This window comes from Artibeus jamaicensis, unplaced genomic scaffold (assembly GCF_021234435.1).
Source record: "Artibeus jamaicensis isolate MK-2021 breed Jamaican fruit bat unplaced genomic scaffold, CSHL_Jam_final contig_452, whole genome shotgun sequence".
Lineage (NCBI taxonomy): Eukaryota > Metazoa > Chordata > Mammalia > Chiroptera > Phyllostomidae > Artibeus > Artibeus jamaicensis.
The window spans coordinates 3,605,687-3,631,391 of NW_026521837.1; the positions used below are offsets into that span (position 1 = coordinate 3,605,687).

At 37.1% G+C, this 25,705-nt stretch overlaps 1 protein-coding gene across 6 annotated transcripts in view; it reads left to right on the top strand.

Moving 5' to 3' along the window:
• Window positions 1–25,705, top strand: part of ARHGAP24 (Rho GTPase activating protein 24) — a 513,936-nt gene that overhangs the window by 429,982 nt on the left and 58,249 nt on the right. For 4 of the 6 annotated variants that reach the window (XM_053666367.1, XM_053666369.1, XM_053666371.1 and 1 more), the window contains one exon: window positions 7,540–7,662. In XM_053666367.1, coding sequence (XP_053522342.1) covers window positions 7,540–7,662 — 123 coding nt within the window. Of the gene's footprint in view, window positions 1–7,539; window positions 7,663–13,533; window positions 14,448–16,126; window positions 16,216–25,705 lie in introns of those variants that run through there. The other 2 variants (XM_053666368.1, XM_053666372.1) reach the window with 2 other exon arrangements.

Sequence of the window (25,705 nt, forward strand, 5' to 3'; positions counted from 1 at the left end):
CAACTAGTCAATGACTAATTTGAACTTGAGGAGTTTGGTTTCACTGTTGTCACTCAATAACTTTTCAGTATTTCTTTATAAGCATGCAATTTGTTTTTGCAATTTGATTCAGGAAGCATTTTTGCTCTATTATTCACACTTGGACATTTTTATAATAAAATTGAGATATCAAAATCAGAAATAACTTGTACAGTATAGAATTTTTAGGTCAGTGCTTTCTCTATAGACACATAGACTCCCAACAGATAAATCATCTCTAAATGTAATTATTAGAAACCTACTATAATTAATAAGTATCCATCAATGTATAACTGATTAATAAGTGTACATTTATATATCTATAAATGTAACATCTATCTAGCTACTTTCATCCTAAACATAATTTAGCTATGTATGTATTATAGTAGATTTCTTCTTACAAAGAGATTACGAACTAGTAAAGGGTCTAAGAAATATGTAAAACAGTATTATAAAGTACTCATGCAACTAAAACATAGCATTGATGTTATTATAATGGAAAATAACATTCGATAATCTCTTTATTGTGTGGTACTGACTACAAACTACAAACACAATGATGATTAATGGAGTGGGATGTTAATTCTCATATTCTGGTTTAGGGGTTTTGAAATATTCAAAATAAAATTTTAGAATAATGCAACTTTTCTTCAATGAATGCACTATAATGCATCAAAAATCTGCCCTTTTGATATTTTTTATATTCACCTTTGAGGAAGAAATACTTCAAAAAAAGTTCAATTAGCAAAACATACCAAAACTTGTCATTTTCAGATAAAAATGTCTCTATAGTACCCAAAACAATATGAGAAAATTACATGATACTGAATGTGAGGCCAAATCGTTCTTTGCCTTTACTTTATAAATTATATGTTGTTTTATTATTGTTGTTATTGTTTATTAAGAAGTGATAGTATCCACAGAAGCCTATAATCTCTTACTTCCACTTCACATATCTCTGTTTTCCAAGTATCAGTTTCCATAAAAGGAAAGAAATGTTTTTCCATCTCAGTAATTTTCTACTGATAAGCTTCAGAATTTACTTTATATCTCTCAATTTATCATTAGAGTTCACTGCCAGTAAATACCTCAACTAAGTTTTGTGCAAAGTAGTGCTAAAAAAAAAGGCCTTGCAGTTGTATGAGTGAAAATTAATAACCCTACCTAGAACATGAAAATATTTTTCTGTAAACTATCATAAAACTGATAGTATAATAGGTCTCGTTTTAACCTGATTTGTACCTGGGAATGAGGAAACTTGTTCACTCTTGAAATTATTAACAGTATCAGAGGTATTCATTGAGATGTTCTCAGCTCTGCCCATGAACTCTGTGTGGAAATGAACCTCAATGACTATAAAACTGTGGTTTCCACTAAACAAGTTGTTTTAACATTCAAATACAAACATAATTTACTGTATATCTTAAAAGTTTTGTTTACTTGAAACAACACATATAAATACACAAATTCTAAGTAACTATTTGGCTTTGTAGTTTATAATTTTGACGATTTACAATGATTTTTTTCGTAGAAAAAAATTAATTTTGGAAATTTCCACAGGACAAATTCAGTAAAATATTTTGTTGATAATGTATTTTGTGAAAGGTAATAGCAGCAGTCTCGTTCTCACTGAGGAGGTTCTAGCTATGTGAGCTGGTCTACACTCTGAGCAACGCCGGTCTCCTGTCCCAGTCTGCCCTTGGAGATGTGCTTGGGGCCAGTGGCAGGGAAAGAGGGAGAAGATTATAGGTACATTAGTGAGAATTCAAAGTGAACAGTCTTAAGCAGTGAGGCTAATGGTAGTTATCTTCCAGCTTATATTTGCTTGGTATTGATTAGTGCTTTTCTGATCATATGATTCCTATCATTTATTCTTTTTAATGATCTTTTTATTGGAGAATAAAATAATATATGATAAAACATCTGAAATAACATACATCATATAACAACAAATGATGAAATATCTGGAAAATACTGAAAAGGACAAAAGAAGAGCAAAAAAGTTTCCCAACCCTAACATTCAGAGATAACCATTGTTAAAATTATGTATTTTAATTTAAAATTGTGTATTTATCTGGTTGTCTATTTATATTAAAATTGAGTGATAATATCATATATAAAATTGTATATTTCCTTTTGTGTAGTAAAAAGTCATATTAAGAAATATTCTTCAAAACTTAGTGGCTGCATCATAAGAAATATTACTCATACCCCTATAAGCAATGAGCATGTATATATTGACACATAATTTCCAACATTTCTTTTAAAAATTTAAAAAATTTCTATGCAAAGTTGCTTATCAAAAATTATTTTTAAATTATTTTTGTAATCATTCATATAATTATTGGATATATTTATTTTTAATGAACTATGTATTTATTTTAATGTAGTTTCCTTTAACCTGCCTTTTAATTCCAGATAGTTTTTTCTTTTTTTCATGTTTTTGTTTAAGATTTTATTTATTTATTTTTAGAGAGAGGGGAAGAGAGGGAGAAAGAGAGGGAGAGAAACATCAATGCGAGGTTGCCTCTCATATACCCATAATGGGGACCTGGCCTAAAACCCAGGCATGTGCCCTGACTGGGACTCGAACCAGCAACCCTTTAGTTCACAGACTGGCACTCAATTACTGAGCCACACCAGCCAGGGCCAGGTAGTTTTTCCTTAGTCTGTTAAATTAATTAAGCTTTCCTTAATTTTCTTTTAATTTTTGCAAAAATTAAACATGTCAAATACTCATTTTATTTCAGAGAATGTATTGTGTTTCTGGGAAAGAAAACTATAGTCAAATTCAAACATACAAAAGATACCAATGAAATGTAAACATACTTTCAATTATATGTAAAGTAAAATTCAATGATGTGACCTACTAACTTCAAATCACAAACTTCTGAAGTATTAACTCTATCCACCTAAACATTGCTACCAATTGAATTAATATCTAAAAGTTATATACAGTTTCCTAATACATTGTATCTTTTAAGATGTGTACAAGCCCACTTTCATATAAAACATTATTAAAAATAAAAATAAAACTGCATAGGTATTATATTGAAGCAGAATTTAAGAATGAGAATGTATACTGGCTATAATGTAATATGCACACAAACACACATGTACATGCATATATATATGGATTGAAGATGACAATGACATTTTCCCTCCAGTGATAGTTAAATCTCAAGGCTGCTATTTAAAATTTTACCTTGGAAAGAATTTCAGTAGTTAAATGGATCATTAATCCCCATTAAGGATTAACAGAGAGTAACATTTGATTCACATGGTTGAAAGTCAATACTGAGTTTATTCATTTATTAAGTCATATATTTAATGTTGTTTTTTATCCCCTTTGATTGCAAGGCTGTATACCAGTCCCAGGCTTTTAGAACTGAAGGGTTATGTATTAGAAATCACAAATTTTTAGTTCATGCCTATATAATGGTCTCCAATTGTTTTAATCATATTCTTGGCATGAGTCTACATTCTCACTGAGACTCATAGAAAAAGTTCTTCTAAATCTTTCCCACCTCCCTTGCTAATACACTAAGGAATGAAGATGTATATCCATGGGTGAAATACACAGATGGAATTACATATCTGTGACTGGCTGTCTAAATGAGTTCAGGGTCAGACACACAGCACCATTGGCAGAGAATGAGAATCACATGAGAAATCAGGATAATGGCTGGTCGAGCTGATCATTCTCCTTTTTTCAGGCAGAAACACACTGTAGCAGCTGTCACTCACTCTCATTACCGGGGCTGCCTCTGCCTGGGCTGGGAGTGATACAGCAGGATATTGCTTTCTAAATTGCTTACCATCTTTCAGGCAAAGACAATAATTAAAATATTCTGATTTCAAATGGTAATTTTTTGGCCCAATGCTGTAGTATAAGTGGATCAGGATACAAATTAAATGTGTAGTACTGTGCCATCCCAAGTGAAGCATCTTTTCTTGTCACTGAGTTTTTTCTGATGCTTATATGCCATACAAACATGCATATGCATTCTAATGTGTAACATAGTCAGACACACATACAGCACACAACTGTATGTGTGTTGTATCAAAGACAGAGAGGCTTTAAAAAATACTCGTATGTGTGTACTATTGAGAAATTGTCCCAAAGCACTTACTAAACATAATATCTCCCAGGTAATATTAAATATATGTCCTTTTAGCATTTTTAAGGGTGAGAGGTAGTTAAATAAGAATTAATATTTATAGAATTTCTCTTTTAGCTTAACACAGTTCTAGTATTTTTACTTTATTGCATTTAATTCTTATAAAAGTTTATTATACAGAGATTGTTATTTCTAAATCATGATTAAACACTGTGAGTTTCCAGAAGTTATGTAACTTCCCAGAAGGCAAATAGCTAATATAAGCTAGAATTTCAATTTCAGCAGGGTTTTCTCTGATTCCTAAACCTATGCTTTTCAGATACAAGTTGCTTAAAGTGGTAATTGACCTACCACAGACCTAGAGCTGTAAGAACTTCATTGTTTCCCAAATAGTGAGATATTCGTAAAATACAAGATGGCTACTTTTATTTCAGAAATTTGTGGATATTAGGGAACCTATTTGTAGTGGTCCCTTGGCCCCTTCCCCATTCTCATCCAGTAGTATTAAAACATAAAATACCAATCTAGTTGTTTCTATGGTTGGCTTAATGTTATTTCACTTCACTAGCCTTTAGCTTGTTCTTTTTTTTTTTTTAGCTTTATTTTATTTTTTATTGTATTTTTATTTATTTTTTATTTTTTTATTGATTATGCTGTTACAGTTGTTCTATTCCCCCTTTCATTCCCCTCCACCCTAACCCCCCCATCCCCACCATTACCCCCCCTTTAGTTTATGCTTGTTCTTTTGGATAAATTTACATCAGTGGTAGAGTAGTTGTATTTCTCAACCTAGGGCATTTGTATAGAATTCAGAGGTTACCAACACAAATGCCTATAGCTTTCAGAGTGATGTGGGAAATAGATTGGACCATAAAAAAAAGGCAGTGTTGTAAATTGGTGTCTGCAAATTCCTCATAAAGGTATTTAAATGTACTTTAAAACAAACAACAAATACCATATGATCTCACCTTTAACAGGAAGCTAAACAACAAAACAAACAAGCAAACAGAATAAAAACAAAGACACTGAAATAGGGAACAAGTGGGCAGCGACCAGAGGGGAGAGGGAATTTTTAAGGGGAAAAATGGGGAGGGATTTTGGAGGAACAAGTATGAAAGACACAGGGATGAGGACTGGGGGGGGGGAATGGGAGGGAGGTGGGGAGACGGGGCAGGGGGGCTGGGATGGGAGAAATAGACAAAAAAACTGTACTTGAAAAATAACTGAATAAAATTTTAAAAAACCCAAAAAACAACAGTCTTAACAAAATAAAGCACTTGGATATGAATTAATTCAACCCAAGTCTGTATGTTTCACAACACTTAGTAAAAATTAAATGTTTGTTGATAGATTATTTGCACACCTTAGCAGTCTGTACAACCCTAAAATATTATCAGTATTCAGTCAGACACTTAATGTTTAGTTTCTTTAGTTAATCCCTCTGATAACAATACTAATCATTTTCAGAGAAAGTGAAGCAATTGGGTCACGGATACTTGTCTTCAGAAATACTCCTTTAAGCATAAAGTGAGAGCAAAGGGAAACTATGCCTCAAGAACTCTTTCAATGTCATAGATGGTTATTCCTGTTTTGTAAATGAAAAAATTTTGTCACCAGGTAAACTTAATATGCTAGTAAAGATTTCAAATAAACTAAATCACATGCATCAGAAGTCTAGCATTTCAAAATTGATGTCAGAGGTTATCAGAGTTTTTTGTGGTGGGAGGAGTAGAAAATAAAAGAAACCATCAACCTATTTTGTGGAGACAAGACTGGGGTTTCTTTTTTTAAATAATTTTTTTAATTTAATTATTGTTCAAGTACAGTTTTCTGTCTTTTACTCCCATCTCAGCCCACCCCCCATGTTCCCCACCTCCTTCCCATTTCCTCCCCCCTCAGTTGTTGTCCATGTGTCCTTTGTACTTGTTCCTGTAAATCCTTCCCCTTTTCCCCCTGAAATTCCCTCCCCTCTCTCCTCTGGTCACTGTCCGCCTGTTCTCTATTTCAGTGTCTTTGGTTATATTTTGCTTGCTTGTTTGTTTTGTTGTTTAGGTTCCTGCTAAAGGTGAGATCATATGGTATTTGTCTTTCAACACCTGGCTTATTTCACTCAGCATAATGCTTTCCAGTTCCATCCAAGCTGTTGCAAAGGGTAGTAGCTCCTTCTTTCTTTCTGCTGCATAGAATTCCATTGTGTATATGTACCACAATTTTTTTGATCCATTCATTTACTGACAGGCACCTAGACAGGCAAGGGTTTAATCTCCAAAATATACAAATAACTTACATGACTCCACTCTAAGAAGACAGGCAACCCAATTAAAAAGTGGGCAAAGGACTTGAACAGACATTTCTCAAGGAGGACATGCAGAGGATCCAGAGACACATGAAAAGATGCTCAATATCACTAGCTATCAGAGAGATGCAAATTAAAACCACAATGAGCTACCACTTTACACCAGTCAGAATGGCTATCATAAACAAAGCAACAAACAACAAGTGTTGAAGAGGTTGTGGAGAAGAGAGGACCTTAATCCATTGTTGGTGGGATTGCAGACTGGTACAACCACTGTGGAAAACAGTATGGAATTTTCTCAGGAAACTAAAAATGAATTTGCCTTTTGATCCAGCAATTCCACTACTGGGATTATATCTTAAGAACCCTAAAACACCAATCCAAAAGAATCTGTGCACTTCAAAGTTCACAGCAGCACAATTTACAATAGCCAAGAGCTGGAAGCAACCTAAGACTGGGGTTTCTAAAGCTCACTCTCCATTTTGAGACCCGTGGCAGGGGGATGGTTGATTTGGCCTTATGACTAACCAGGCTTGTGTGTTCTCTCCTCTTCGTTTGCCCCCCTGAAGGTGTGATCTGCAGGGAGAGGCTTCTCTTCCAGGACAAAATGATAGGGGAGAACTTCTGGCTCAAAGTTTTTCACGTGGTCATTTCTCTTCCCTAGAATTCCCCACCTCACCCATGGTGTCTGGTGGCCTCACTGTGCATGTGCTAAGCAGCACTTCTTCAGACAAAAACCCAGGCTATACAAGCCACTTTTCCATGTTTCATTTTGCTTTTGCTATTCTTCCTATTCAGCACTGCAGTGTGAATAGACAGGATTATGAATTAATGCAGGTCTATGGCTTGTTGCTAGGACAAAAAGGCAGGCTTTGTTTGGAAAATGACATTTGTTTTCAGTTTTCTCCTGGAAACATAAGAGCCTTTCCTTTTTAAGCAGAATTTGTTTTCCATGCTGAAACCATGGTAAATATTTTCAGTTCATTAGATAAAACCTAGTCCTTGCTGCACTGGACACAGTCTGTGCTTCAGGAAATCCCTAGGAAGCTGCTGATGGGGACTCTTCCGCTGAGCACACACTCATGTGTTACTGTCTTCTTATAGGAGGTGATCGGGATCGGATGACAGCAAATCATGAGAGCTACCTCCTCATGGCGAGCACCCAGAATGATATGGAAGACTGGGTCAAATCCATCCGCCGAGTCATATGGGGACCTTTTGGAGGAGGTGAGTGTACTTTTAAATCATGGAAAAACAGAAAAGTAGACCAAACCTGTTCATCCTTTCTGCCAGCTAATGTTACTATCAGCTCCTATTTTCAAATAGATTAATGTTAAAATAAATAGTAAACTATTTCATGTTATAGTTAGATACATATATAAGTAACTGCTGGTTTGATAGATTATACTTTTCTTTTGGATTTTTTCATGTCACTAACAATAATAGTTATGAGATCGATATCATAAATGTAGATTAGTTAAGAACATGTAGGTATGAGGAAAAAAATTGACTAGTAGCTTTGGAAGAGATCCCAACCTGCTAGAAGCTCAGTGATGTAACGAGGAATGGCAGCACTTTGAATGACATTCTGATGGTTACTGGAATGAAAAAATGCATTGAGATCAGGGAAGTATTTGTGGATTTGATAATAAGTTGTAAAGATTCTTAGTTCATACAGGGTTGAGAATTTATCAGGTGAAGAATAAACTAGATGGTGCTGTGAGTAGAACTAAAAGGAGGAAGGAAGGGTAACAGATGTGGTCATTGCTACCGAAGAATATAAACTAGAATAATATAGACAGAAAAATTATTTTAAGTAAACATTCTGTAAATAGAACCAATTAAATAAACCCCAAAGTATTCCTCTGTAACCAACATTGTAAGACTAATTTTTATGTTGATGTATTTTAAATAAATTGTATTAAAACAAATTCATATTTAGTGAAACAATTACTATTTACATATTTATTTTATATTATCTTATGTGTATTGTCAGCACCCTGTATGCAAAAGTGAAATTCCTTTCCCTTAACATAGCATAGGCTTCTTAGACTGATTGACCACTTTACACCGTAGAAAAACTTCAAAATCTTTGCTTATAATTTGAAGTTAGGTTCCAGTTAAAATAGTAAAAATTTGTTGAAGACATGTTGATATTTTACCAAGTTAATGATACGTATCTACAAATTGTTTGTTTTTTAGCAATACCTTGTGTTGGGGGAGAAGTTGGTTCTTACCCAGGGTGACCGCTCACCTCATGCTGCCTGGTAACAGTCTGGTTTACAACTGTTGTCCCAGGCTAATGATTGGTAGTGCTACCTTTTCCTCTCACAGTGTTTTAGTTTGGGTGACAATGTATGTGGTCACATCCTCATATACTAAAATGACTGGTAAGTCACTATGTAAAACATCTGTAAAAGAGGCCAATGGGGCTAAGGTCTCTGCCCCAGTGCCTTTTCAGAGGATTCTTCACATCACTGTCCACAAGAGACACCTCCTGAACTGCTAGAGGTTTGCTGGTACTTTCAGGGCCGTGGATTTGTGGACAGCCTGAGATATGTCTTTCAAAGTTTCTGCTGTCTCTAAAGATCTTCGAAAACCAGAAGGGAGCCTTGGTTAGGAGCTTTCTGGGGCTTCTTAGTTCCAGAGAATCCTTAATATCTGCTGAAGGAGGAACTTTTGTTGAGTGATTACTTCCATCAAATGTGCTTTTTGTCTGTTTCCTCCTCTTCTGTCTGTCCTTTTCTCAAGAAGAATGAATGAGATTTAGTAAGCATCACCAAATCAATGACTGTAAAAGGTCCTACCAACCCAAGAGTATCAGAAGCAATCTGGGCAAAAGCTATAAATAATCTTCAAACTTACGACCCTGGAAGGTGTACTCTAATAGATGATTGGTTTATATATTTCATCCTATAGAATAGCTTCAGGGATTTGCAAATGCTTAATTCATATTTACTTTTAAAGATAGATATTTTGGCACAGAGTATTTATAATAGAAACAATGCTCCAAGGAATAGATCTTCTGTTCTCTTAGTTTGATTGAAGAGTTTTATGATATTGCTAAATGAGCTTATTTATTTTTTATTTTTATTTATTAATATTTTGAGAGAGACAGAGAAAGAGAGGGTGAGACATCGATTTGTTTTTCCACTTATGTATGCTTTCATTGGTTGCTTCTCGTATGTGCACTGACCTGGGATCGAGCCCCTAACCTTGGCATATCAGGATGGCACTCTAACAGCACAGCACTAACCAGGGCCTACAAAGCAAGCTTTCAAAGTACTGATATAATTTTTAAGGAATTCTTTGTGATTTACCTAAAAATTAGAATTTCCAAAGTTAATATAGAATATAGAACTGAACTAAATATTGATACTGACCAAAGATTCCAAATGTCACCCATATTCATGGGTCTCAAATGTTTGTATTAATATAGCAATCTCCACTTCATCATGCTCACTTTTTTAAGAAATACTATAAATTTGAGTTTCAAATAATAAATTTATATAACTGAAAACCCTTTCATTTATCTTACATATTAGAATTTCACTTAACATTTCATTGAAAACAAGTTTTCCACTGATTAAGAATATTTTAAAACCACTGTTACAGTTCAACCCTGCATTTCATGGCTTAGCAGGAGGAATAACTTGACAAGTGGCATACTATGAGTAACAGAAGGAGGAAGAAGACTCGGGTCTTCTGACTTGTGAGCTTCCTCCTGCTTTTTAGCACAATAGTGTGATCTATTACTTCTACTGTGAGGTAAACAAAAAATATAAGTCCATGCTTTAATGATAGTATAGTCTTTATTACATGAAAAACAAAACCTTTTTAAAGTGTGATGATTGGCATTAATAGAGTTTTTTTAGTCCTTCAAAAATATTGGAATTGACACAATCAAGAAAATGAAAAAGCCCACAGAATGGAAGTATTTGCAAATCATATATTGTATCCAAAATATGTAATAAGTACAACTCAATAATAAAGACAAATCAAATTTTTGACCTAATTTGACTCAGCAAAGAATCTAAATAACATTTCTCCAAGGCAAATACACAAACCAATAAGCACAGGAGAAGATGCTCAATCCAAAGATGGCACAGTCATCAGTCAGCAGGGAACTGCAAGTCAAAACCACAATGATATACCACTTCACACGCACCAGGGTAGCTAGACTCAAAAAATCCAATAATAACAAGTATTGGCAAGGTGTATGGAAATCAAAACCCTCTAAATTACTGATGGACATGTAAAATAGTGCAGCTCCTTTGAAAAACAGTCTGTCGATTCCTCAAACGATTAAACACAATTACAACAGGACCCAACATTTGCACTCCTAGGTGTGCACTCAAGAGAAATGAAAACATAGTGTATGTTTACCCAGAAACTTATACATAAATCTTTATAGCAGCATTATTGCTAACAGCTAAAACACTCAAATATTCATCAGCACACAATGGATAATCAAAATGTAGTAATCTCCATGTAGTCAGTCAAACAATGGACTAAGATACCGACAAGTGCTACAACATGAATGAACTTGGAAACATTATGATGCTTGGTGTAAGAAGCCAGTCACAAAAGACCAGTTATCACATGATTTCATTCATATTAAATATAGAGCTGGGAAATCTATAGAGACAGAAAGTAGATTAGTGGTTGCTTAGTGCTGCAGTGGGGGGGATAAGAAGGTGGTATGGGGAGGGAGAACCAAAGATACTTTTTGAGGTAATGACATTTTCTAAAATTAACTGTGATGATGGTTTCATGTATCTGTGATGGCATACTAAAAACCATCTAATTATAAAATTTAAATGGAGAAATACATGATACATGAATTACATCTCAATAAAGCTCTTTTAAAAAGTTCCTGAATTGCCATAAATATCTTATATAAGAGAACACATTTCCCTTCTTGTCCTTGTATGAAACCTGTGACCTGTTAACCCTAAACGAAGACCTTGTGGCTCCCAGCCTCCTTCCCACCACTCAGAGACGGTTGCCATTACTGATCGAATGGCATTTGTAAAGACATTTGGAAGGTGATCTATATCCCTGATGTCTCAATTTCTGTATGCCACCTTTGGATATGTTTTAAATGTGTCTATTCCAGAGAAGACAGTTCATTGTTTGTATAGCAGTTTCACAAGCTGTGCTTTGAAAGAGTTAAAGTTTTGCTTAAGGTACCTAAGTTTCCCTTTGTCCAGCTCACATGTCCATGTAAAATATCCCCTCCTTACCCCTCTAATAGGAGATATTTAATTAAAATAAAGGAGAAACCTGAGGAGCTTACCTAGCTTTTTCAATCTTTAGATATTAAAAACTGTTAAGTGAAAATCACAAAATGTAGAGCTTTTCTTTTTATTAAATAAGGAAAACTTAGACAATAAGCCATCAGATGGGGGAAGGGAACCAATAGAAATGCATAAAGTAGACCTCCTCTCTTAACCACCTAGACTGACAAAGTTTGGTGTTGAATCTAGATGCCTCAACTTTGTGTTATCTGCTTAAAACCACCTGCAAACCATTGCTTTACTATCAACAATGCTGAGAGGCACATCATTCTTGCCTAATAGTCAGATCCAAAAGTTAGGATGTCAAAACATTTATTTAGCTTTGGAAAATTTAGGAATTTTTTTGTTTGTTTGTTTTGTCTGTTTCTTCATTTGTTATTGTTTTACTCTGAGTTTCTTTTCAATTGTTCTTGAAGCAATGTGTGTAGAAAAGTGCCTCACCCTGGATATGGGGAGAGTGAGAAGCCATTAATTGTTCCTGAGATCTGAGTGGTTAGCCTAACTTTAGCTACCAACAAAATCGGGTTCTTTTTGCATATTTCTGGCTTCTGATGAAAAGAATTGAATCAGAGACCCATCAAGGCAGTAAAAATACTGAATATGAATAATCCTCATAATGAATAATTGCATGTGGGCAAGCAGGAGTTAATTAAGAGGCACAGTGGTCTTGCCTCTGACACAGAACTGCTCTGTGACCTTGGGGAAGTGACCCCCTCAATCGTTAGTTTCCTCACTTGTGAAATAAGGAAAGTAGACAGAACTGCTCCAGCTCCAGTTGCCTCTGATTGATTCCTTGTGCTCTCTCTGACCGATGCTGAGGTTAGGGAAGTGTTCTGCAGGCACAGCTGCTTCCCAGCCCCTGCCCAGCCCTGCCACTGTCTTCACTGGGTGGCTTCTTATTTTCTTAGCTGCCTGCTGTGATGTGGAGCTAAAAACAATGTTTGAACTGTGGGGCACAAATAAGTAAAACTGATCTTTTCAATGACAAAATATCCCTATCTGGGCATGCTAAGCAGGATAATGATGTTTCTCTGGGGAGTGTGTTTTTAGTATTCCTCACAGTTTTGTAAATCTGCTGAATGACTGAGAAGGAACACAGAAGCCTTGGGGGTCATTTGGGGTTAAAGCACTGGCATTCCCAATCTGCTCATGGAACAGCCAGGTGGATGAATGATTAACCCAGTGAGTCAATTGCTCAATTAGTTGGGCTGAAAGGGTTGGTGGACATGGGGGCTGGGTGCAAAGGGTGCATACAAGAGCAGGGGAGAAAGTTGAAAACAAGATTGGCTTTCAAAATATAACCAGAGAAATTATATACATATACTATACTCATATGCGTGTATATATATTCATATATATATATGGATATGAATGTAGTTGACTTGTTTTGTGGTTATACCTACAGGTTTTCCGTTACTAAATTTAGATTGTTTTCTATTTCACAGATAAAAATGTACACAAATATACACATGTATGTTGTAATGAACATTTAAGTCAGCACTCACAAATAGATTAAATCGCAAAGTATGCTTTAAAAAATTGTGTACAGGAAAAGAATAATTGCAGGAAGGAAGGGGCAAAAAGTTTGCCCCCTTGGGGATGCTTTGGGGCTCTTTGGATTTCTGGAGAGGCCAAGGCAGCCGGCTGTAAAGGTGCCGCACAGACAAGAGCCCGGAAGTCAACTCAAAGTCAAACGAAGGAAAAGGGGTTCACAACGCGGAGTGGCCCTCTCCCTCCTCCGTTGTGACTGCACCTGCGGCATGTGACCAGCGGGCACTGGGGGCAGCCGCAGCTCAGCCAGCTCCCGCCCAGCTCTTCATTGAGAAAAGGGAGCAAGCGCTGGAGGAGGGGAGAGAAGCTCCCTGCAGAGCCGCCTCCCCCACGGATCCAAAGAGTCTCCTGGAATAGGCACTTGACTCTTCTGACGTGGCGATTGCCTTGGGAGCCCGGGAGTTTGAAGAAAGAAGGGAAAAGAAGGAGAAGCCTGCAGAGCATCAAAGGATGAGGGGTGCTATAAAAAGGAACCGGAGAGCCCTTTGAAAAGAATATGATGCACTGAAAAGCTTTCTGGAGAAGGTGCCATTATTCGACTCCCCTGTTGCTCAGATGAAAGGAACCAGCAAGGACGGTCCTGAAGTATTTATTCCTCAGGGTCCTTTTTGTCATTGTTCTTCTATCCCCTGGTACACGGCTATTTGCTGACCTTTCCAGAAGAATCTCAGTACCCCCAGTTCCAGCTGAGAAGACAGCTCTTAATAAAAAACAAAACAAAACAATTCCTGCTGTTTGGGAAGTGCAGCTTGCTTGCTGCAGTTCTTTTTGCTGTGACATTTTGGAATGTCTGCAGAAACTTAAAAAAAAAACCTTTAAAAACTCTGTGGATTAGGCAAGAGAAAAGGAATCTTTTTTCCAAAGAGAAGTAAATGAGAGGTGGTAACTTGCCCCTGTTTCAGGACTTGGATGATAAAAACCTACAAGTCCTAGGAATCAGCACTTCAAACCTAACAAATAAACAAACATGAGAAGGAGTGGCTGTGAGATATCGGGCAAAGGCAGGTCTTAAAGGAAGCCTGAAACTGTCAGAACTTTGGGCCTGTATGATGCCTGAAGACCGAAACGTGGGGGGACGCCCCTCAGGTGCCTTAGCATCAACTCCTTTCATTCCCAAAACTACATACAGAAGAATCAAACGATGTTTTAGTTTTCGGAAAGGTAGGTAGATGATGTTGTTAATGTCCTTTTAAAAATATACATATTCTTTGATGCTTTAAGGTCAGTTTATGCTCAGGTAAAATGGGAGTTTGAAAACCAAGAAATTAGAACTGTACTAAAGTGATTTTGTGTGTCTTTGCTTATGTATACAAATTTTTCAAGGTTTAAATTGATCTGTTTATTGCTGTCTGTGAATATACTAGGTGGGTGGGGCCTAATGAAAGGTGGGATCACCTTGACTGATGGCGAACCGAACAAGCTGACCATTCTGACAGGAGAGCCAAGGTACCTTGGGCTGTTTCCAGACCCAGACCAAGCAGCCATGTTTGTCATCCATCTAAACGGGTCCCTCTTGCACCCCTCTTCTGTTCTCCTGTCACATTGGTTTGGATCTGGCTGCCTGTGCTTACCTCACCTCCCCTGCTAAGAAAATGCTAATATCTAGTTATTGGTAGTGATCCTTTACAAGAGGCTTTCAACCGCATTGAATGGTGCCAATTAGAAGCAGAAGTCACCTTGACTTCCCAATTAGGTGGCATTGGAAGAGGCCAAAGATAAGGACTATCAGGAACAAGGGGTGGGGAAGCATAACAATTTGTGATCAATAAAAGAAACGAAAGCATTTCTGAATTAATTTCTCTAAGGAGAGTTAAATAATATAGCATAGATAAAAGGAATGTTTTTAGAAAATGTTTATGTATCAAAATATTTTAAATTTTTATTTTGCTTTAATATGGGAGTAATTAAATAGAATGATTATCTAAATTGAAACTAGGTAATTATAATTTTAATGTCATGCACAGTGAGCTAATTTAATCAGGAGCTGATCTGAGTAACATCTTAAGGTCGTTCCTTCTCCCTTTTTTAGTTGATCTGCCACCTATTAACCCTCTCTACTCAGCAACCAACAACAAAAAATAAGAACAAAACAAAGTAAGAAAAACCACATAAATAAAAATATAGTGGGAACTTTTTAAAACTAAGCCTAGTTTTTCTGAGTCTTTCCCTTAGAGCAGCTGCAATCTGGCTGTGATCATTAGCATATATTATTAGCAAGGAATTCAGGTGTTAATTTTTATTCCTCTTCCACCCATGTCTCACATTTTCTAAGTCTATAGAGATTTCCGAACAGGGTTTTAGAGCACCGATTAGGATTCCTGTAAGACTGCATCACTGATAGAGAAATAGACTAAAAGACTTTGAAAAGGCCAGGAACTAACTGCTTACAAAACATTCCCTATTCTGCTTCCCCCACCTATCAACAACTCAGATTTATCCGAACACTACAGACAATCTACATTTCTGGGTTATTGCCATTCATCTGTAGTATGAGATGTTGGGGGGGACAATTAACATATCTTTGATGCCCAGAGCAAGGCCTTTATTATCTTTTCCACGTTTTCTCCTTCGATAGGAGAGCACAGCAGATCTGCAAGCAGGGTAGCTAGCACTGCTATTCCCCACGACCTCTCCCCTTCTCCTTAAATACCACCAAGGGAAGGCGCATCTGCCGAGACAGTTCCCATAGGCTGGCAAATGGCAATTACTCGAGTGGGGGAACAGCTTCTGTCTATCTAAAATAGCTATCTAAAATAGCCATGTCCTGTGGCTATTTTTACAGATTTGTCCTTTCCTCTGCAAAGGCACAGTAATCTGAGGAATGCTCAGCATTTGAGTCAAGGATTAACAGATTTTTAACCCACAAAGCTGAATTCTGCTTTCTGTCAGAACCATAAAGGAGAGGAGGTGCAGGAAGCATTCAGCTGTTGTAAGTTTTCCTTTTCCTTTCTCCAGGGCCAATCAGTGCACACCAGCCTGTCTCAGTTACTGGCCGCAGGACCACAGTGACATGCTGGGGCTCTGGGAGAAAGGCGCTCTGGCTGTGCAGTGCTGTTTCCTGCTGTCCTAGTTATTCAGGGCAGCAGCAGCAAGAAGCACAGGGAGTTTCTGTCTTTATTTAAGGTCTGGCATGAAAAAGAACAAACTTTTCTTTCAACCCTGGACTTCTAAACCATGCCACCTTAAGAAGACAGGGTTCTTGTGTGCTTTGTTTAATCTTCTGGATTCTCAAGGAGTTCCAGAAGTGGATATGGGCTTCTGAGTTCCTCTTTCAAGCCTGTTGGACAGCATGGCTTAAGTCATTTCAATGAAAGCAAAAGGGAGAGGGCAGGGATTATGGAAAAACACCCAGAAGTAGAAAATGGTGACGTGTCTGCTTTTCTTGATCCACACTTACAGGATATTTTTTACTGCTGTCAAGGGTAGGCAGACAGAAGAGACTCACCGCTTTAGAATGCCCTCAGAACTGAAGTGTGGGGTTGAGGTAGTTCCCAGAAGCCTGGTGCTATTGGAGCTTGAGTGCTTTGAAAGCCATAACTCACTTCGCAGGGCGCCGTTTTCTTCCAGACCGCTTCTGTCCTTGACTGCCCTGGCCCTCTCTCTTCCTTTTTTAAGTACTAATAAAGCTCACCGAAAATGTTTTCCCAGTGGTTTTAAAATTCTAGAAAACATGAAACACCTATTAGGCAGAAAGCTGGGGCTGGTAGTGCTCTTTATGTTCTGGTGAAATAAAGAAAGATCACAATGTGTTTTTACTCTCTTGATTTTGAAACTATCACTTTTTAATCTCTTTAAGACTAATATTTAATACACAGAACACAACCATTCTTTTGATTACCTGGGAGTAACACGTGAATGTCAGTGTTTATTGCTAGTTTTAATAGGGTAGCTGGTTTAAGGTTATTGTGACCATGAGACAGACTAAAGTAAATTTTTAAACCCAAACTTTAGTTTGTTTTTTATCTCCTTTCCAGAGTTGCCCTGTTCCTGGAGATAAGCCATCATTCATTTCCCAATGTATACATAACTACTGTATGTAACTACTTAGCTTCTTCCTTCTTTATATACTTTTAGCTCCATTCCTATTCCCATCACCTTAGTCCTCTGTGTCTCTATTGCTTTATGCACACAACATACTTTAACCTAAAAAGTGGCTTTTCAAGACAGCATCCATCTTCACCTCTTTTCATCCCCAACATTCTTTACACATTTTTATAACATATAGTCTATTTTCAAATCATTGCGTAATAGGTATTCCTAACCAGTACTGTCAGGCAGTGTTCCACAGCTGAAAAGTTTTTGAGTCCCAGTTGTTCCTAACTGTATTCTATAATGATCAAGACCATCTAGCCAATTCCAAATATTTCCTAGAGAATAAACTCTAATTCCCTAGACTTCCTCACTCTTTCTCCCTAAATACATCTTCTATGCCACCTCTTTGCTTTTGTTCACTGTGCCCTCTCTGCTATGATGTTCTCTGCTCTGTTGTCTGTCTGAACTTCACGTTTCCCCCAGGACACTGCTGGCCATCATTTCTTCATCCATTATACTCTTTGCACTGTAGCCCTTGTATTTCATACATGCTGCCACTTTGCTGCCTTGTCTTCATGGGAATCTTAAAAGTGCTGTGTTCGTGTTTGTAGTCAAAAAGACAAGTATCGCCCTGGCTGGCGTAGCTCAGTGGATTGAGCGCGGGCCTGCGAACCAGAGTATCGCGGTTCGATTCCCAGTCAGGGCACATGCCTGGGTTGCAGGCCAGTTCCCGGCAGGGGACTCATGAGAGGCAACCACACATTGATATTTCTCTCCCACTCTTTCTCCTTCCCTTCCCCTCTCTCAAAAAATAAATAAAGAAAATATTTTAAAAAAGACAAGTATTTACTTCTTTTCAAAGTAGAGAATGCTCAGTCAAGGATTCAAGATTTATAGCAAACTGGTGAATTATAGTAGGATTCTTATCTATCTTCCCCTGCTAGTCTGTGGGCAATGAGGAATTAAAATGCCTTTATAATGTTGGTGGATAAAATCAACATGTTCTTTAATAGTTATTGTATATTATGCATGTTATAATCACATTTGTAGACATTTAGTCAATAGAATGCTACTACCCAAATCTATATAATTTTATATGGTTCTATAAATAAGGAACTCATTAGTTTATATATCATAATGTTATAGACTATCTACCAAGTGATGCTGGGGATGAGTTCATGGACCCCTTAGGGATAAAGAAACATCAATCAGTAATTTCTTACTCTGTGGTAAGTACAACACTGAGTTATGGGCAAAGTCTGAGAAGCCCATGAACAAGACTAAATATGGGCTAATTTACAAAAGTAGTATTTTCCCTGAACTACATGAAATCAGATTTAGTGTTTGAAATTTATGAAAAGACATTTTCTCCTGTGTGATCCTAAGAGAGTGGTCAGCACTCTGAAAAAAATATCTCTGAATTGAATTAACACAATAAGGGGGGAAGAGGAAGACTTTTAGAATTATATGGATCTGCATTTGTACCCCAGATCTGCCACTATGCAAATGTATGACTTTAGGTCACCTAGCATCTCTGAATTTGTTTGTAGAAGAGAGACCTCCATGCAGAATGTTTGTGAGTGTCAAGTAAGAAAATGCATGTAAATAACATGACTTGGGAGCAAATGGTATCTACAATTACTCTGCCGGTCTAAGATTTAGGCCATTGGGTCACTATGTTCACATTATTACATGAATTGTTCCAGGCTTTTATTTTTCTCTTTCCTTTTCCACTCTAACTATAAAAAAAAGTACCAAGATTCTGCAAAGTATTCACTGGTTATTCTAGATTTGAGTTCTTTGGTTCAAGTTTTCTATCATATGATTTGTTGACTACTTAGAGAGTGTGGTGACAAACTGAAGTAAACTTTAGCTGTTTTCATTTCTGTACTAAATAGAATGTCTTTTATTTTGGTTCCTCCATTTGCCATGGATGAATATTCATCTGTAAGTGAAAATTATTACCATCATGGCGGTATCAACACTTATGCTGTTACCAGGGTTGCAGTAAGCAGAAAGATGAATAAAAGCAAATTCTCTCTATGGCTCAGCACGTGATCTGTAGGAAGGCAGAGAGAAGAAACTCTGAAAAATAACTGATAGCAAAGGATTGGAGCAATAACCAAGAAGTGTCTAAACTTCTGGCTTTTCATAAGCAAACCAAGGATTTTTTTTCAAGTCTTTATAGAAATTGATGCCACACCTATGAACTATTGATGAGTTCCACTTTACTTTGAAGTTATTCATGTACTTCCTATAATTGAGGAGGTAAAGTACTTTGCTTTAACAAACTCATTAATTCTACAAATGTTTACAGAACAGTCAAGTCTTACCCACTTTAGTATTAAGTCCCAGGTATGGAAGCAAGAGAGTTTGCCTATATGTCTTAATCTGTTCAGACTGCTATAACAAAATGCCACAGACTGAAACACAGAAATTTATTTCTCACAGTTCTGGAACCTGGAACTCTGATACCAGGCCAGCATGAGGTTCTGATGAAAGCCCTCCGCCAGGTTGTAGACAGTCAACTCTTGTTGTTTGCTCTTCTCACATTACAGAAAGATTCTGGGGTCCCTTTGTAGAAGCATTGATTCCATTCATGAAGGCTCTGTCCTCATGACCCAGTCACTTTCCAAAGGCCCCGCCTCCTAATACCATCATATCAGACCTTAGGTTTTCAAACACAAGTATTCAGATCATAGCAGTAGGTAGAATGGGGAACTAGTTCAGCACAAATAATCATCTACATAAATACTTACAAAGTAATGCACTAAGAAATCAAAGAACAAACTTATCAAGTTCTGCATTCAGGGTAGGGGTGAGGGAATGCTAATAAAAACAACACAGGAGATGATATGAGTTGAATCTTGCAAGATAACTTTTTCCTAGGCTGACTCAAGATGGCAGGACTTACCTTCTAGAAGGAGGCATGAAGACATGATAAATCATTACATTGAGGAAATAATAAACCATTCAGAATAGTTAGAGAGCACTAGAGAACACGATGTTTGTGAGGAAGCAGCAGAAATGAGGGTGGACTTGGCACTGTGCCTGGCACACAGTGGGTGCTCCCTAAACATTATTGATTGGATGGTGGAAAACAGCAGAGGTCACATTGTGGAAACTTTGTGTTTCGTGAAAATGAGTGTGGTTGGCCAGTGGGCACCATTGGAAAAAATGAAGCAAAAGAGTGGTATGAACTGATTCAAATATTATGAAGATCACTATGGCAACACTTACCTTCAAAAAGGCGTATAGGACATACTGAGCATCTAGCCTATTATAGTAGTAAAAAGTTGGGAAAAGACTGACATGGTGAGTGAGGGTAGTGAAGAAGGAGGAATGTACATTGACTCTCAGATGGCATGTCAACGATTTGGGGGTGAATAATGGGTACTGATAATCAAAATCAGGATTTTCCTGTTAATACTCCTGAGAATATTTCTGTTAGTGATCTACTAATCAATGTGTCTTTCCCCCATGCTGCTAATTGGGGAAAAAGCTCATAACCTTAGTTCTTTTTTTGTTAATTTTAAAATTTAAAGTTTCACTGCTCCCTCAAAGAAAATCTTAAATAAAACAGCTTAAAAAATAATTTCCCCCTCACTTTTCTCATAAAAATTCTCATATAGTTTGTTAACTCACACCTATCATTGCAAGAGATACTTGGGACATTCTATTCCCAATGCTACATAATGGGAAGTATACATCTTGACAAGACTAGGTCTAGAGGAGAAACTGATTTTTTCCACAGAAATATCTAAGTATATGTAACTACTATCTACGTTCTATAACACTTACATATTGCTAAGTAGACATGGCTCTTTTTTGTTTTATTTTATTTTATTTTAAATTTATTTTTTAATTATCCAAGTACAGTTTTCTGTCTTTTACTCCCATCCCAGCCCACCCTCCCATCCAGCCCTCCCTACTCCCTCCCCTTTCCACCTCCTCCTAAGTTTTTGTCCATGTGTCTTTTATACTTGTTCTTGTAAACCCTTCCCCTTTTCCCCTGAAATTCCCTCCCCTGTCCCCTCTGAACACTGTCAGTCTGTTCTCCATTTCAGTGTCTTTGGTTATATTTTGCTTGTTTGATTGTTTTGTTGTTTAGGTTCCTGTTAAAGGTGAGATCATGTGGTATTTGTCTTTCACCACCTGGCTTCTTTTGCTTAGCATAATGCTTTTCAGTTCCACCCATGCTGTTGCAAAGGGTAGGAGCTCCTTCTTTCTTTCTGCTACATAGAATTCCATTGTGTAAATGTACCATAGTTTTTTGATCCATTCACTTACATGACTCCACTCTAAGGAGATGAGCAACCTAATTAAAAAATGGGCAAAGTACTTGAACAGACACTTCTCCAAGGAGGACATACAGAGGATCCAGAGACACATGAAAAGATGCTCAATATCACTAGCTATCAGAGAGATGCAAATTAAAACCACAATAAGATACCACTTCACACCGGTCAGAATGGCTATCATAAAAAAAGCAACAGACAACAAATGTTGGAGTGGTTGTGGGGAAAAGGGGACCTTAATTCACTGTTTGTGGGATTGCAGACTGGTACAACCATTATGGAAAACAGTATGGAATTTCCTCAGAAAACTAAAAATAGATTTGCCTTTTGACATGGCTCTTTACATTAAAAAAAAAAAAGAGTTTCCTTAGGCAGCACGCTTACTAAATGCTTACAGTTCTTTGCTTCACCCTTTATTTTTCTGATATTCCCATGAATTTACATTTTTTCAACAAATGACAAGAATTAAAGTATGAAAGTTAGTAAGCTGACAGGTTTTTGCTCGATAACTCAGTTCTCAGCCAGTATGCACACTTCACATTACTGTGTCATAGCTATCATGTTATAGATACAGAACAACACCAAATCCCACAGCCTTGAACAGATCCTGGCTCCACTACTTACTAGGTGTGTGACTACCACTAAATTATTAATCTTTCTGTGCTTTAGTATTCTCCTTGATAAGATATATCTTGGTATGATGGTGGTGCCTACCTGTGAGTTTGAAATGAGGGGAATTCAGATACACTGCCTGGCACACACAAGTACAGTTTAGTGATTATCAGTTTAGAGCACACACAAAAAAGATATGCTATTTTTCTCACTTTTAGAATTTACTAATTTTTTAATTAGTAGAAAATGAGGGGACATAATTATGATTAAAAAAGAAAAAGAGGGCTGGTATTCAGGAATGAGCAAAAGTATTTTTTATTTTTTAAGGAAAATTTAAAAAATATTTTATTGAATTTATTGGGGTTACATTGGTAAATTAAATAGGTTTCAAGTGTATAACTGTATAACACATCATCTGTATATCGTATTGTGTGCTCACAATCCATAGTCTGGTCTTCTTCCATCCTCATTCATCCCTCCAACTCCTCCACCTCTTCCACCTGTCCCCTCCACCCACTTCCCCCTGGCAATCACCACCCTGTCTGTGTCTATGAGCTTTTTTTTTTTTGCTTAATCCCTTCCCCTATTTCATCCAGTTCTCACCCACCCTACTTCCCCCAACAGTTGTCGGTCTGTTCTCTGTATCTATGAGTCTGCTTTCATTTTGTTTATTTATGTTATTCTTTAGAGTCCACATATAAGGTGAAATCATATAGTACTTATCTTTCTCTGACTGGCATATTTAAGTTGCCATAATATCCTCTAGGCCCGTCCATGCTGTTGGGAAATGTAAGATTTCCTTCTTCTTTACAGCTGAGTAGTATTCTGTTGTGTAAATGTGCCACAGCTGTTTTATCCACTCATTTGCTGATGGGCACTTAGTTGGGGACAAACGCTTTAAAGGCTGAATAAATCTGGTTGTGAACTTTCATTCTGGCACTTGATGCTGTGTAACTAACTTTAGGTGATATATTCAATCTCTGAGCCTCAATTTCTTCAGGTCTAGGATAGCTCTCATATATTTAGTGTAAAAATGGGAGACAATATGTTAAGGACTTAGTATATAAGACATACTTAATAAATTGAAGAATGTTAGGGTTTTTGGCTTTTAGCTTCTTGCTATATCTCTTAAGTAAATTCTTAACCATAATGGCAAGCATGTATATAAGATAGATGATAGACAGATAGGTAGATAGATAAATAGATATGGAGGGAGGAAGGAAGGAAGGAAAGAGAGAGAGAGAAAGAAAGAAAAGAAAAGAAAGACACCAAAGTACCCATCTAAAGCAAAAGTTACCCTTTCCTTTTTTAGCTTCCTAACTTGTTGGGGGAAAAAACAGAAATCTTGAGTTTTAAGAAAAGAATGTTTGACTGTTTTTAATTACTATATAAAACCAAACCTTGGGAGTTTGGTTCTTACTTATAGCACACATAGAAGTTGAATTGGACCACCTTTCTGATGCGGACTCCAACCAGCAGGGCCCATGTGTTGTGGATGCAATGAGCAAATTCACATGGACTGCAGAAGTCCTGTGGAGAAAAAGGGATGGCATGGCCACTCTCTGAGTGAGAGAGCACCTAGACCCCTGCCTAGACAGGCTTTTATTGCTCTTCTGGGTACATTACATTGAGATGGTCCTCATTTACTATGCACAGGTTCACTTTAGGTGATTACCTTTTATAGGTAACAAAGGAAAGGATGTTGCAAATGCAAGGTGAAAAGTGAGTGAACTGGTTACACTTATCCTTGGGAGGTTTAGCACAGACTTTAGGATGTTACTTTAAAGATGTGCAATAAACATTTTCTGTCTCAATTCAGGGTGATGGGCCCAGTTCCTGTGTGCTGACTGGCTCCTGCTGGTTTTCTGAATCAGGGGCTGGACTACATTCACCATTGCCATTCAGATCGGTTCCCTATACCTTTAGTAGATTTTTCTTTTGAATTTAGAGAGAAAAGTTAGTAATTTATCAAAACAAAGCAATAAGTAAAAAATCACAGATACTTAAGATTCATTTCCATATATCACCATTATTGTTAATAATAATCTATAAATGCCTTTGAAAGGCTATTTTCTTAATTTTGTCAGGATTAAATCCAAATATCCCAGGCATATAAGCATCACTTTAGTTTTCAACAAACTTTATGGAAAGAGTCAGCTTTCTCCATTCATAACCAATTTACAAGCTTTGTTATTAAAGTACTAGAATATCTTCAAAATGATAATTATCATTGTATAAGAATTTTGTGTTGTCAAAAATAGAGAAAACTCATCTAACAGAGTAATGGAGTGAAAGTTCATATTGCTCACCCATATGATAGCCAAAAAGTCCAGTGACAAGGAGTTGGGACAAGGAAAGCAACTTCACTCAGAAAGCCATCAAACTGAGAAAATGGTGGACCAGGGTCCTAAAGAACATATCCTGATAAAGTAAGGAATTCAGGTTTCTTTCATGCGAAAGGAAGGGGGAAATGGATGGGGTTTAGACCAGGAGATGACTGAAGACCTCAGTCTCCTGGGTGCCAGCAAGAGTCCATGGGGGATAGTGAAACTTCTTTGCTTTTGGTTAACAAATCCTGGTTGTCATGGTTTCAGTCATGATGTTCTTATAAATCTTTTGGTAAGCAATCATTATTTTTGTATTTATCTTCCTATCCCCTTGGGAGGTATTAATAATTTTAAGCAGGGAGGTTGCTTCAGGAATTCCTAGGCTTAGATTCCTTTCATGATTAGCATGTCTATGTGCAGGACTAACCAGAAGTTGCTCACTGACATCTGATGAAAACTGGGCAAGATGCAATCAGCATTAGAATAAAACAAACAAGCAAACAGAATAAAAACAAAGACACTGAAATAGAGAACAAGTGGGCAGCGACCAGAGGGGAGAGGGAAGGGAACTTAAGGGGAAAAAGGGGGAGGGATTTTGAGGAACAAGTATGAAAGACACAGAGATGAGGACTGGGGGGGGGGGAATGGGAGGGAGGGGGGAGACCGGGCGGGGGGGTGGGGGGATGGGAGAAATAGATTAAAAAAAAATGTACTTGAAAAGTAACTAAATAAAATTTAATATTAAAAAAAAGATGCAATCAGAAAGAATGATTGTTTTATGTTATCACAACAGTAGCTTAAACACAAAGGGTATTGCTTTTCTCGTATTAAAAAAGAAATCTGGAGGAAGGTACTGTTGTTATGAATTAATGGCTCAATGGTTTCAGCCCTGTCTCTGTGAATTTTTCAGCCTCTCTTTGTGGCTGTTGCCTAATGGTCAAAGGGTGATTCCCGGATGGACAGATAGCATGTCCAAATTCAAAATAGAAAAAGGAGCAATTGGCAACTACAGGTGTGTCTCTCTGTTTCATCGAAAAAAAAAAAACCCCTCATATTCCTAGATGTTCCAGAAGACTTCTTGGAAAGTGAGAGAAGTATTAAATTGTCCAGACCATAAAGTGGAGGTGACAAGAGAAAATAGCAGTGTGAA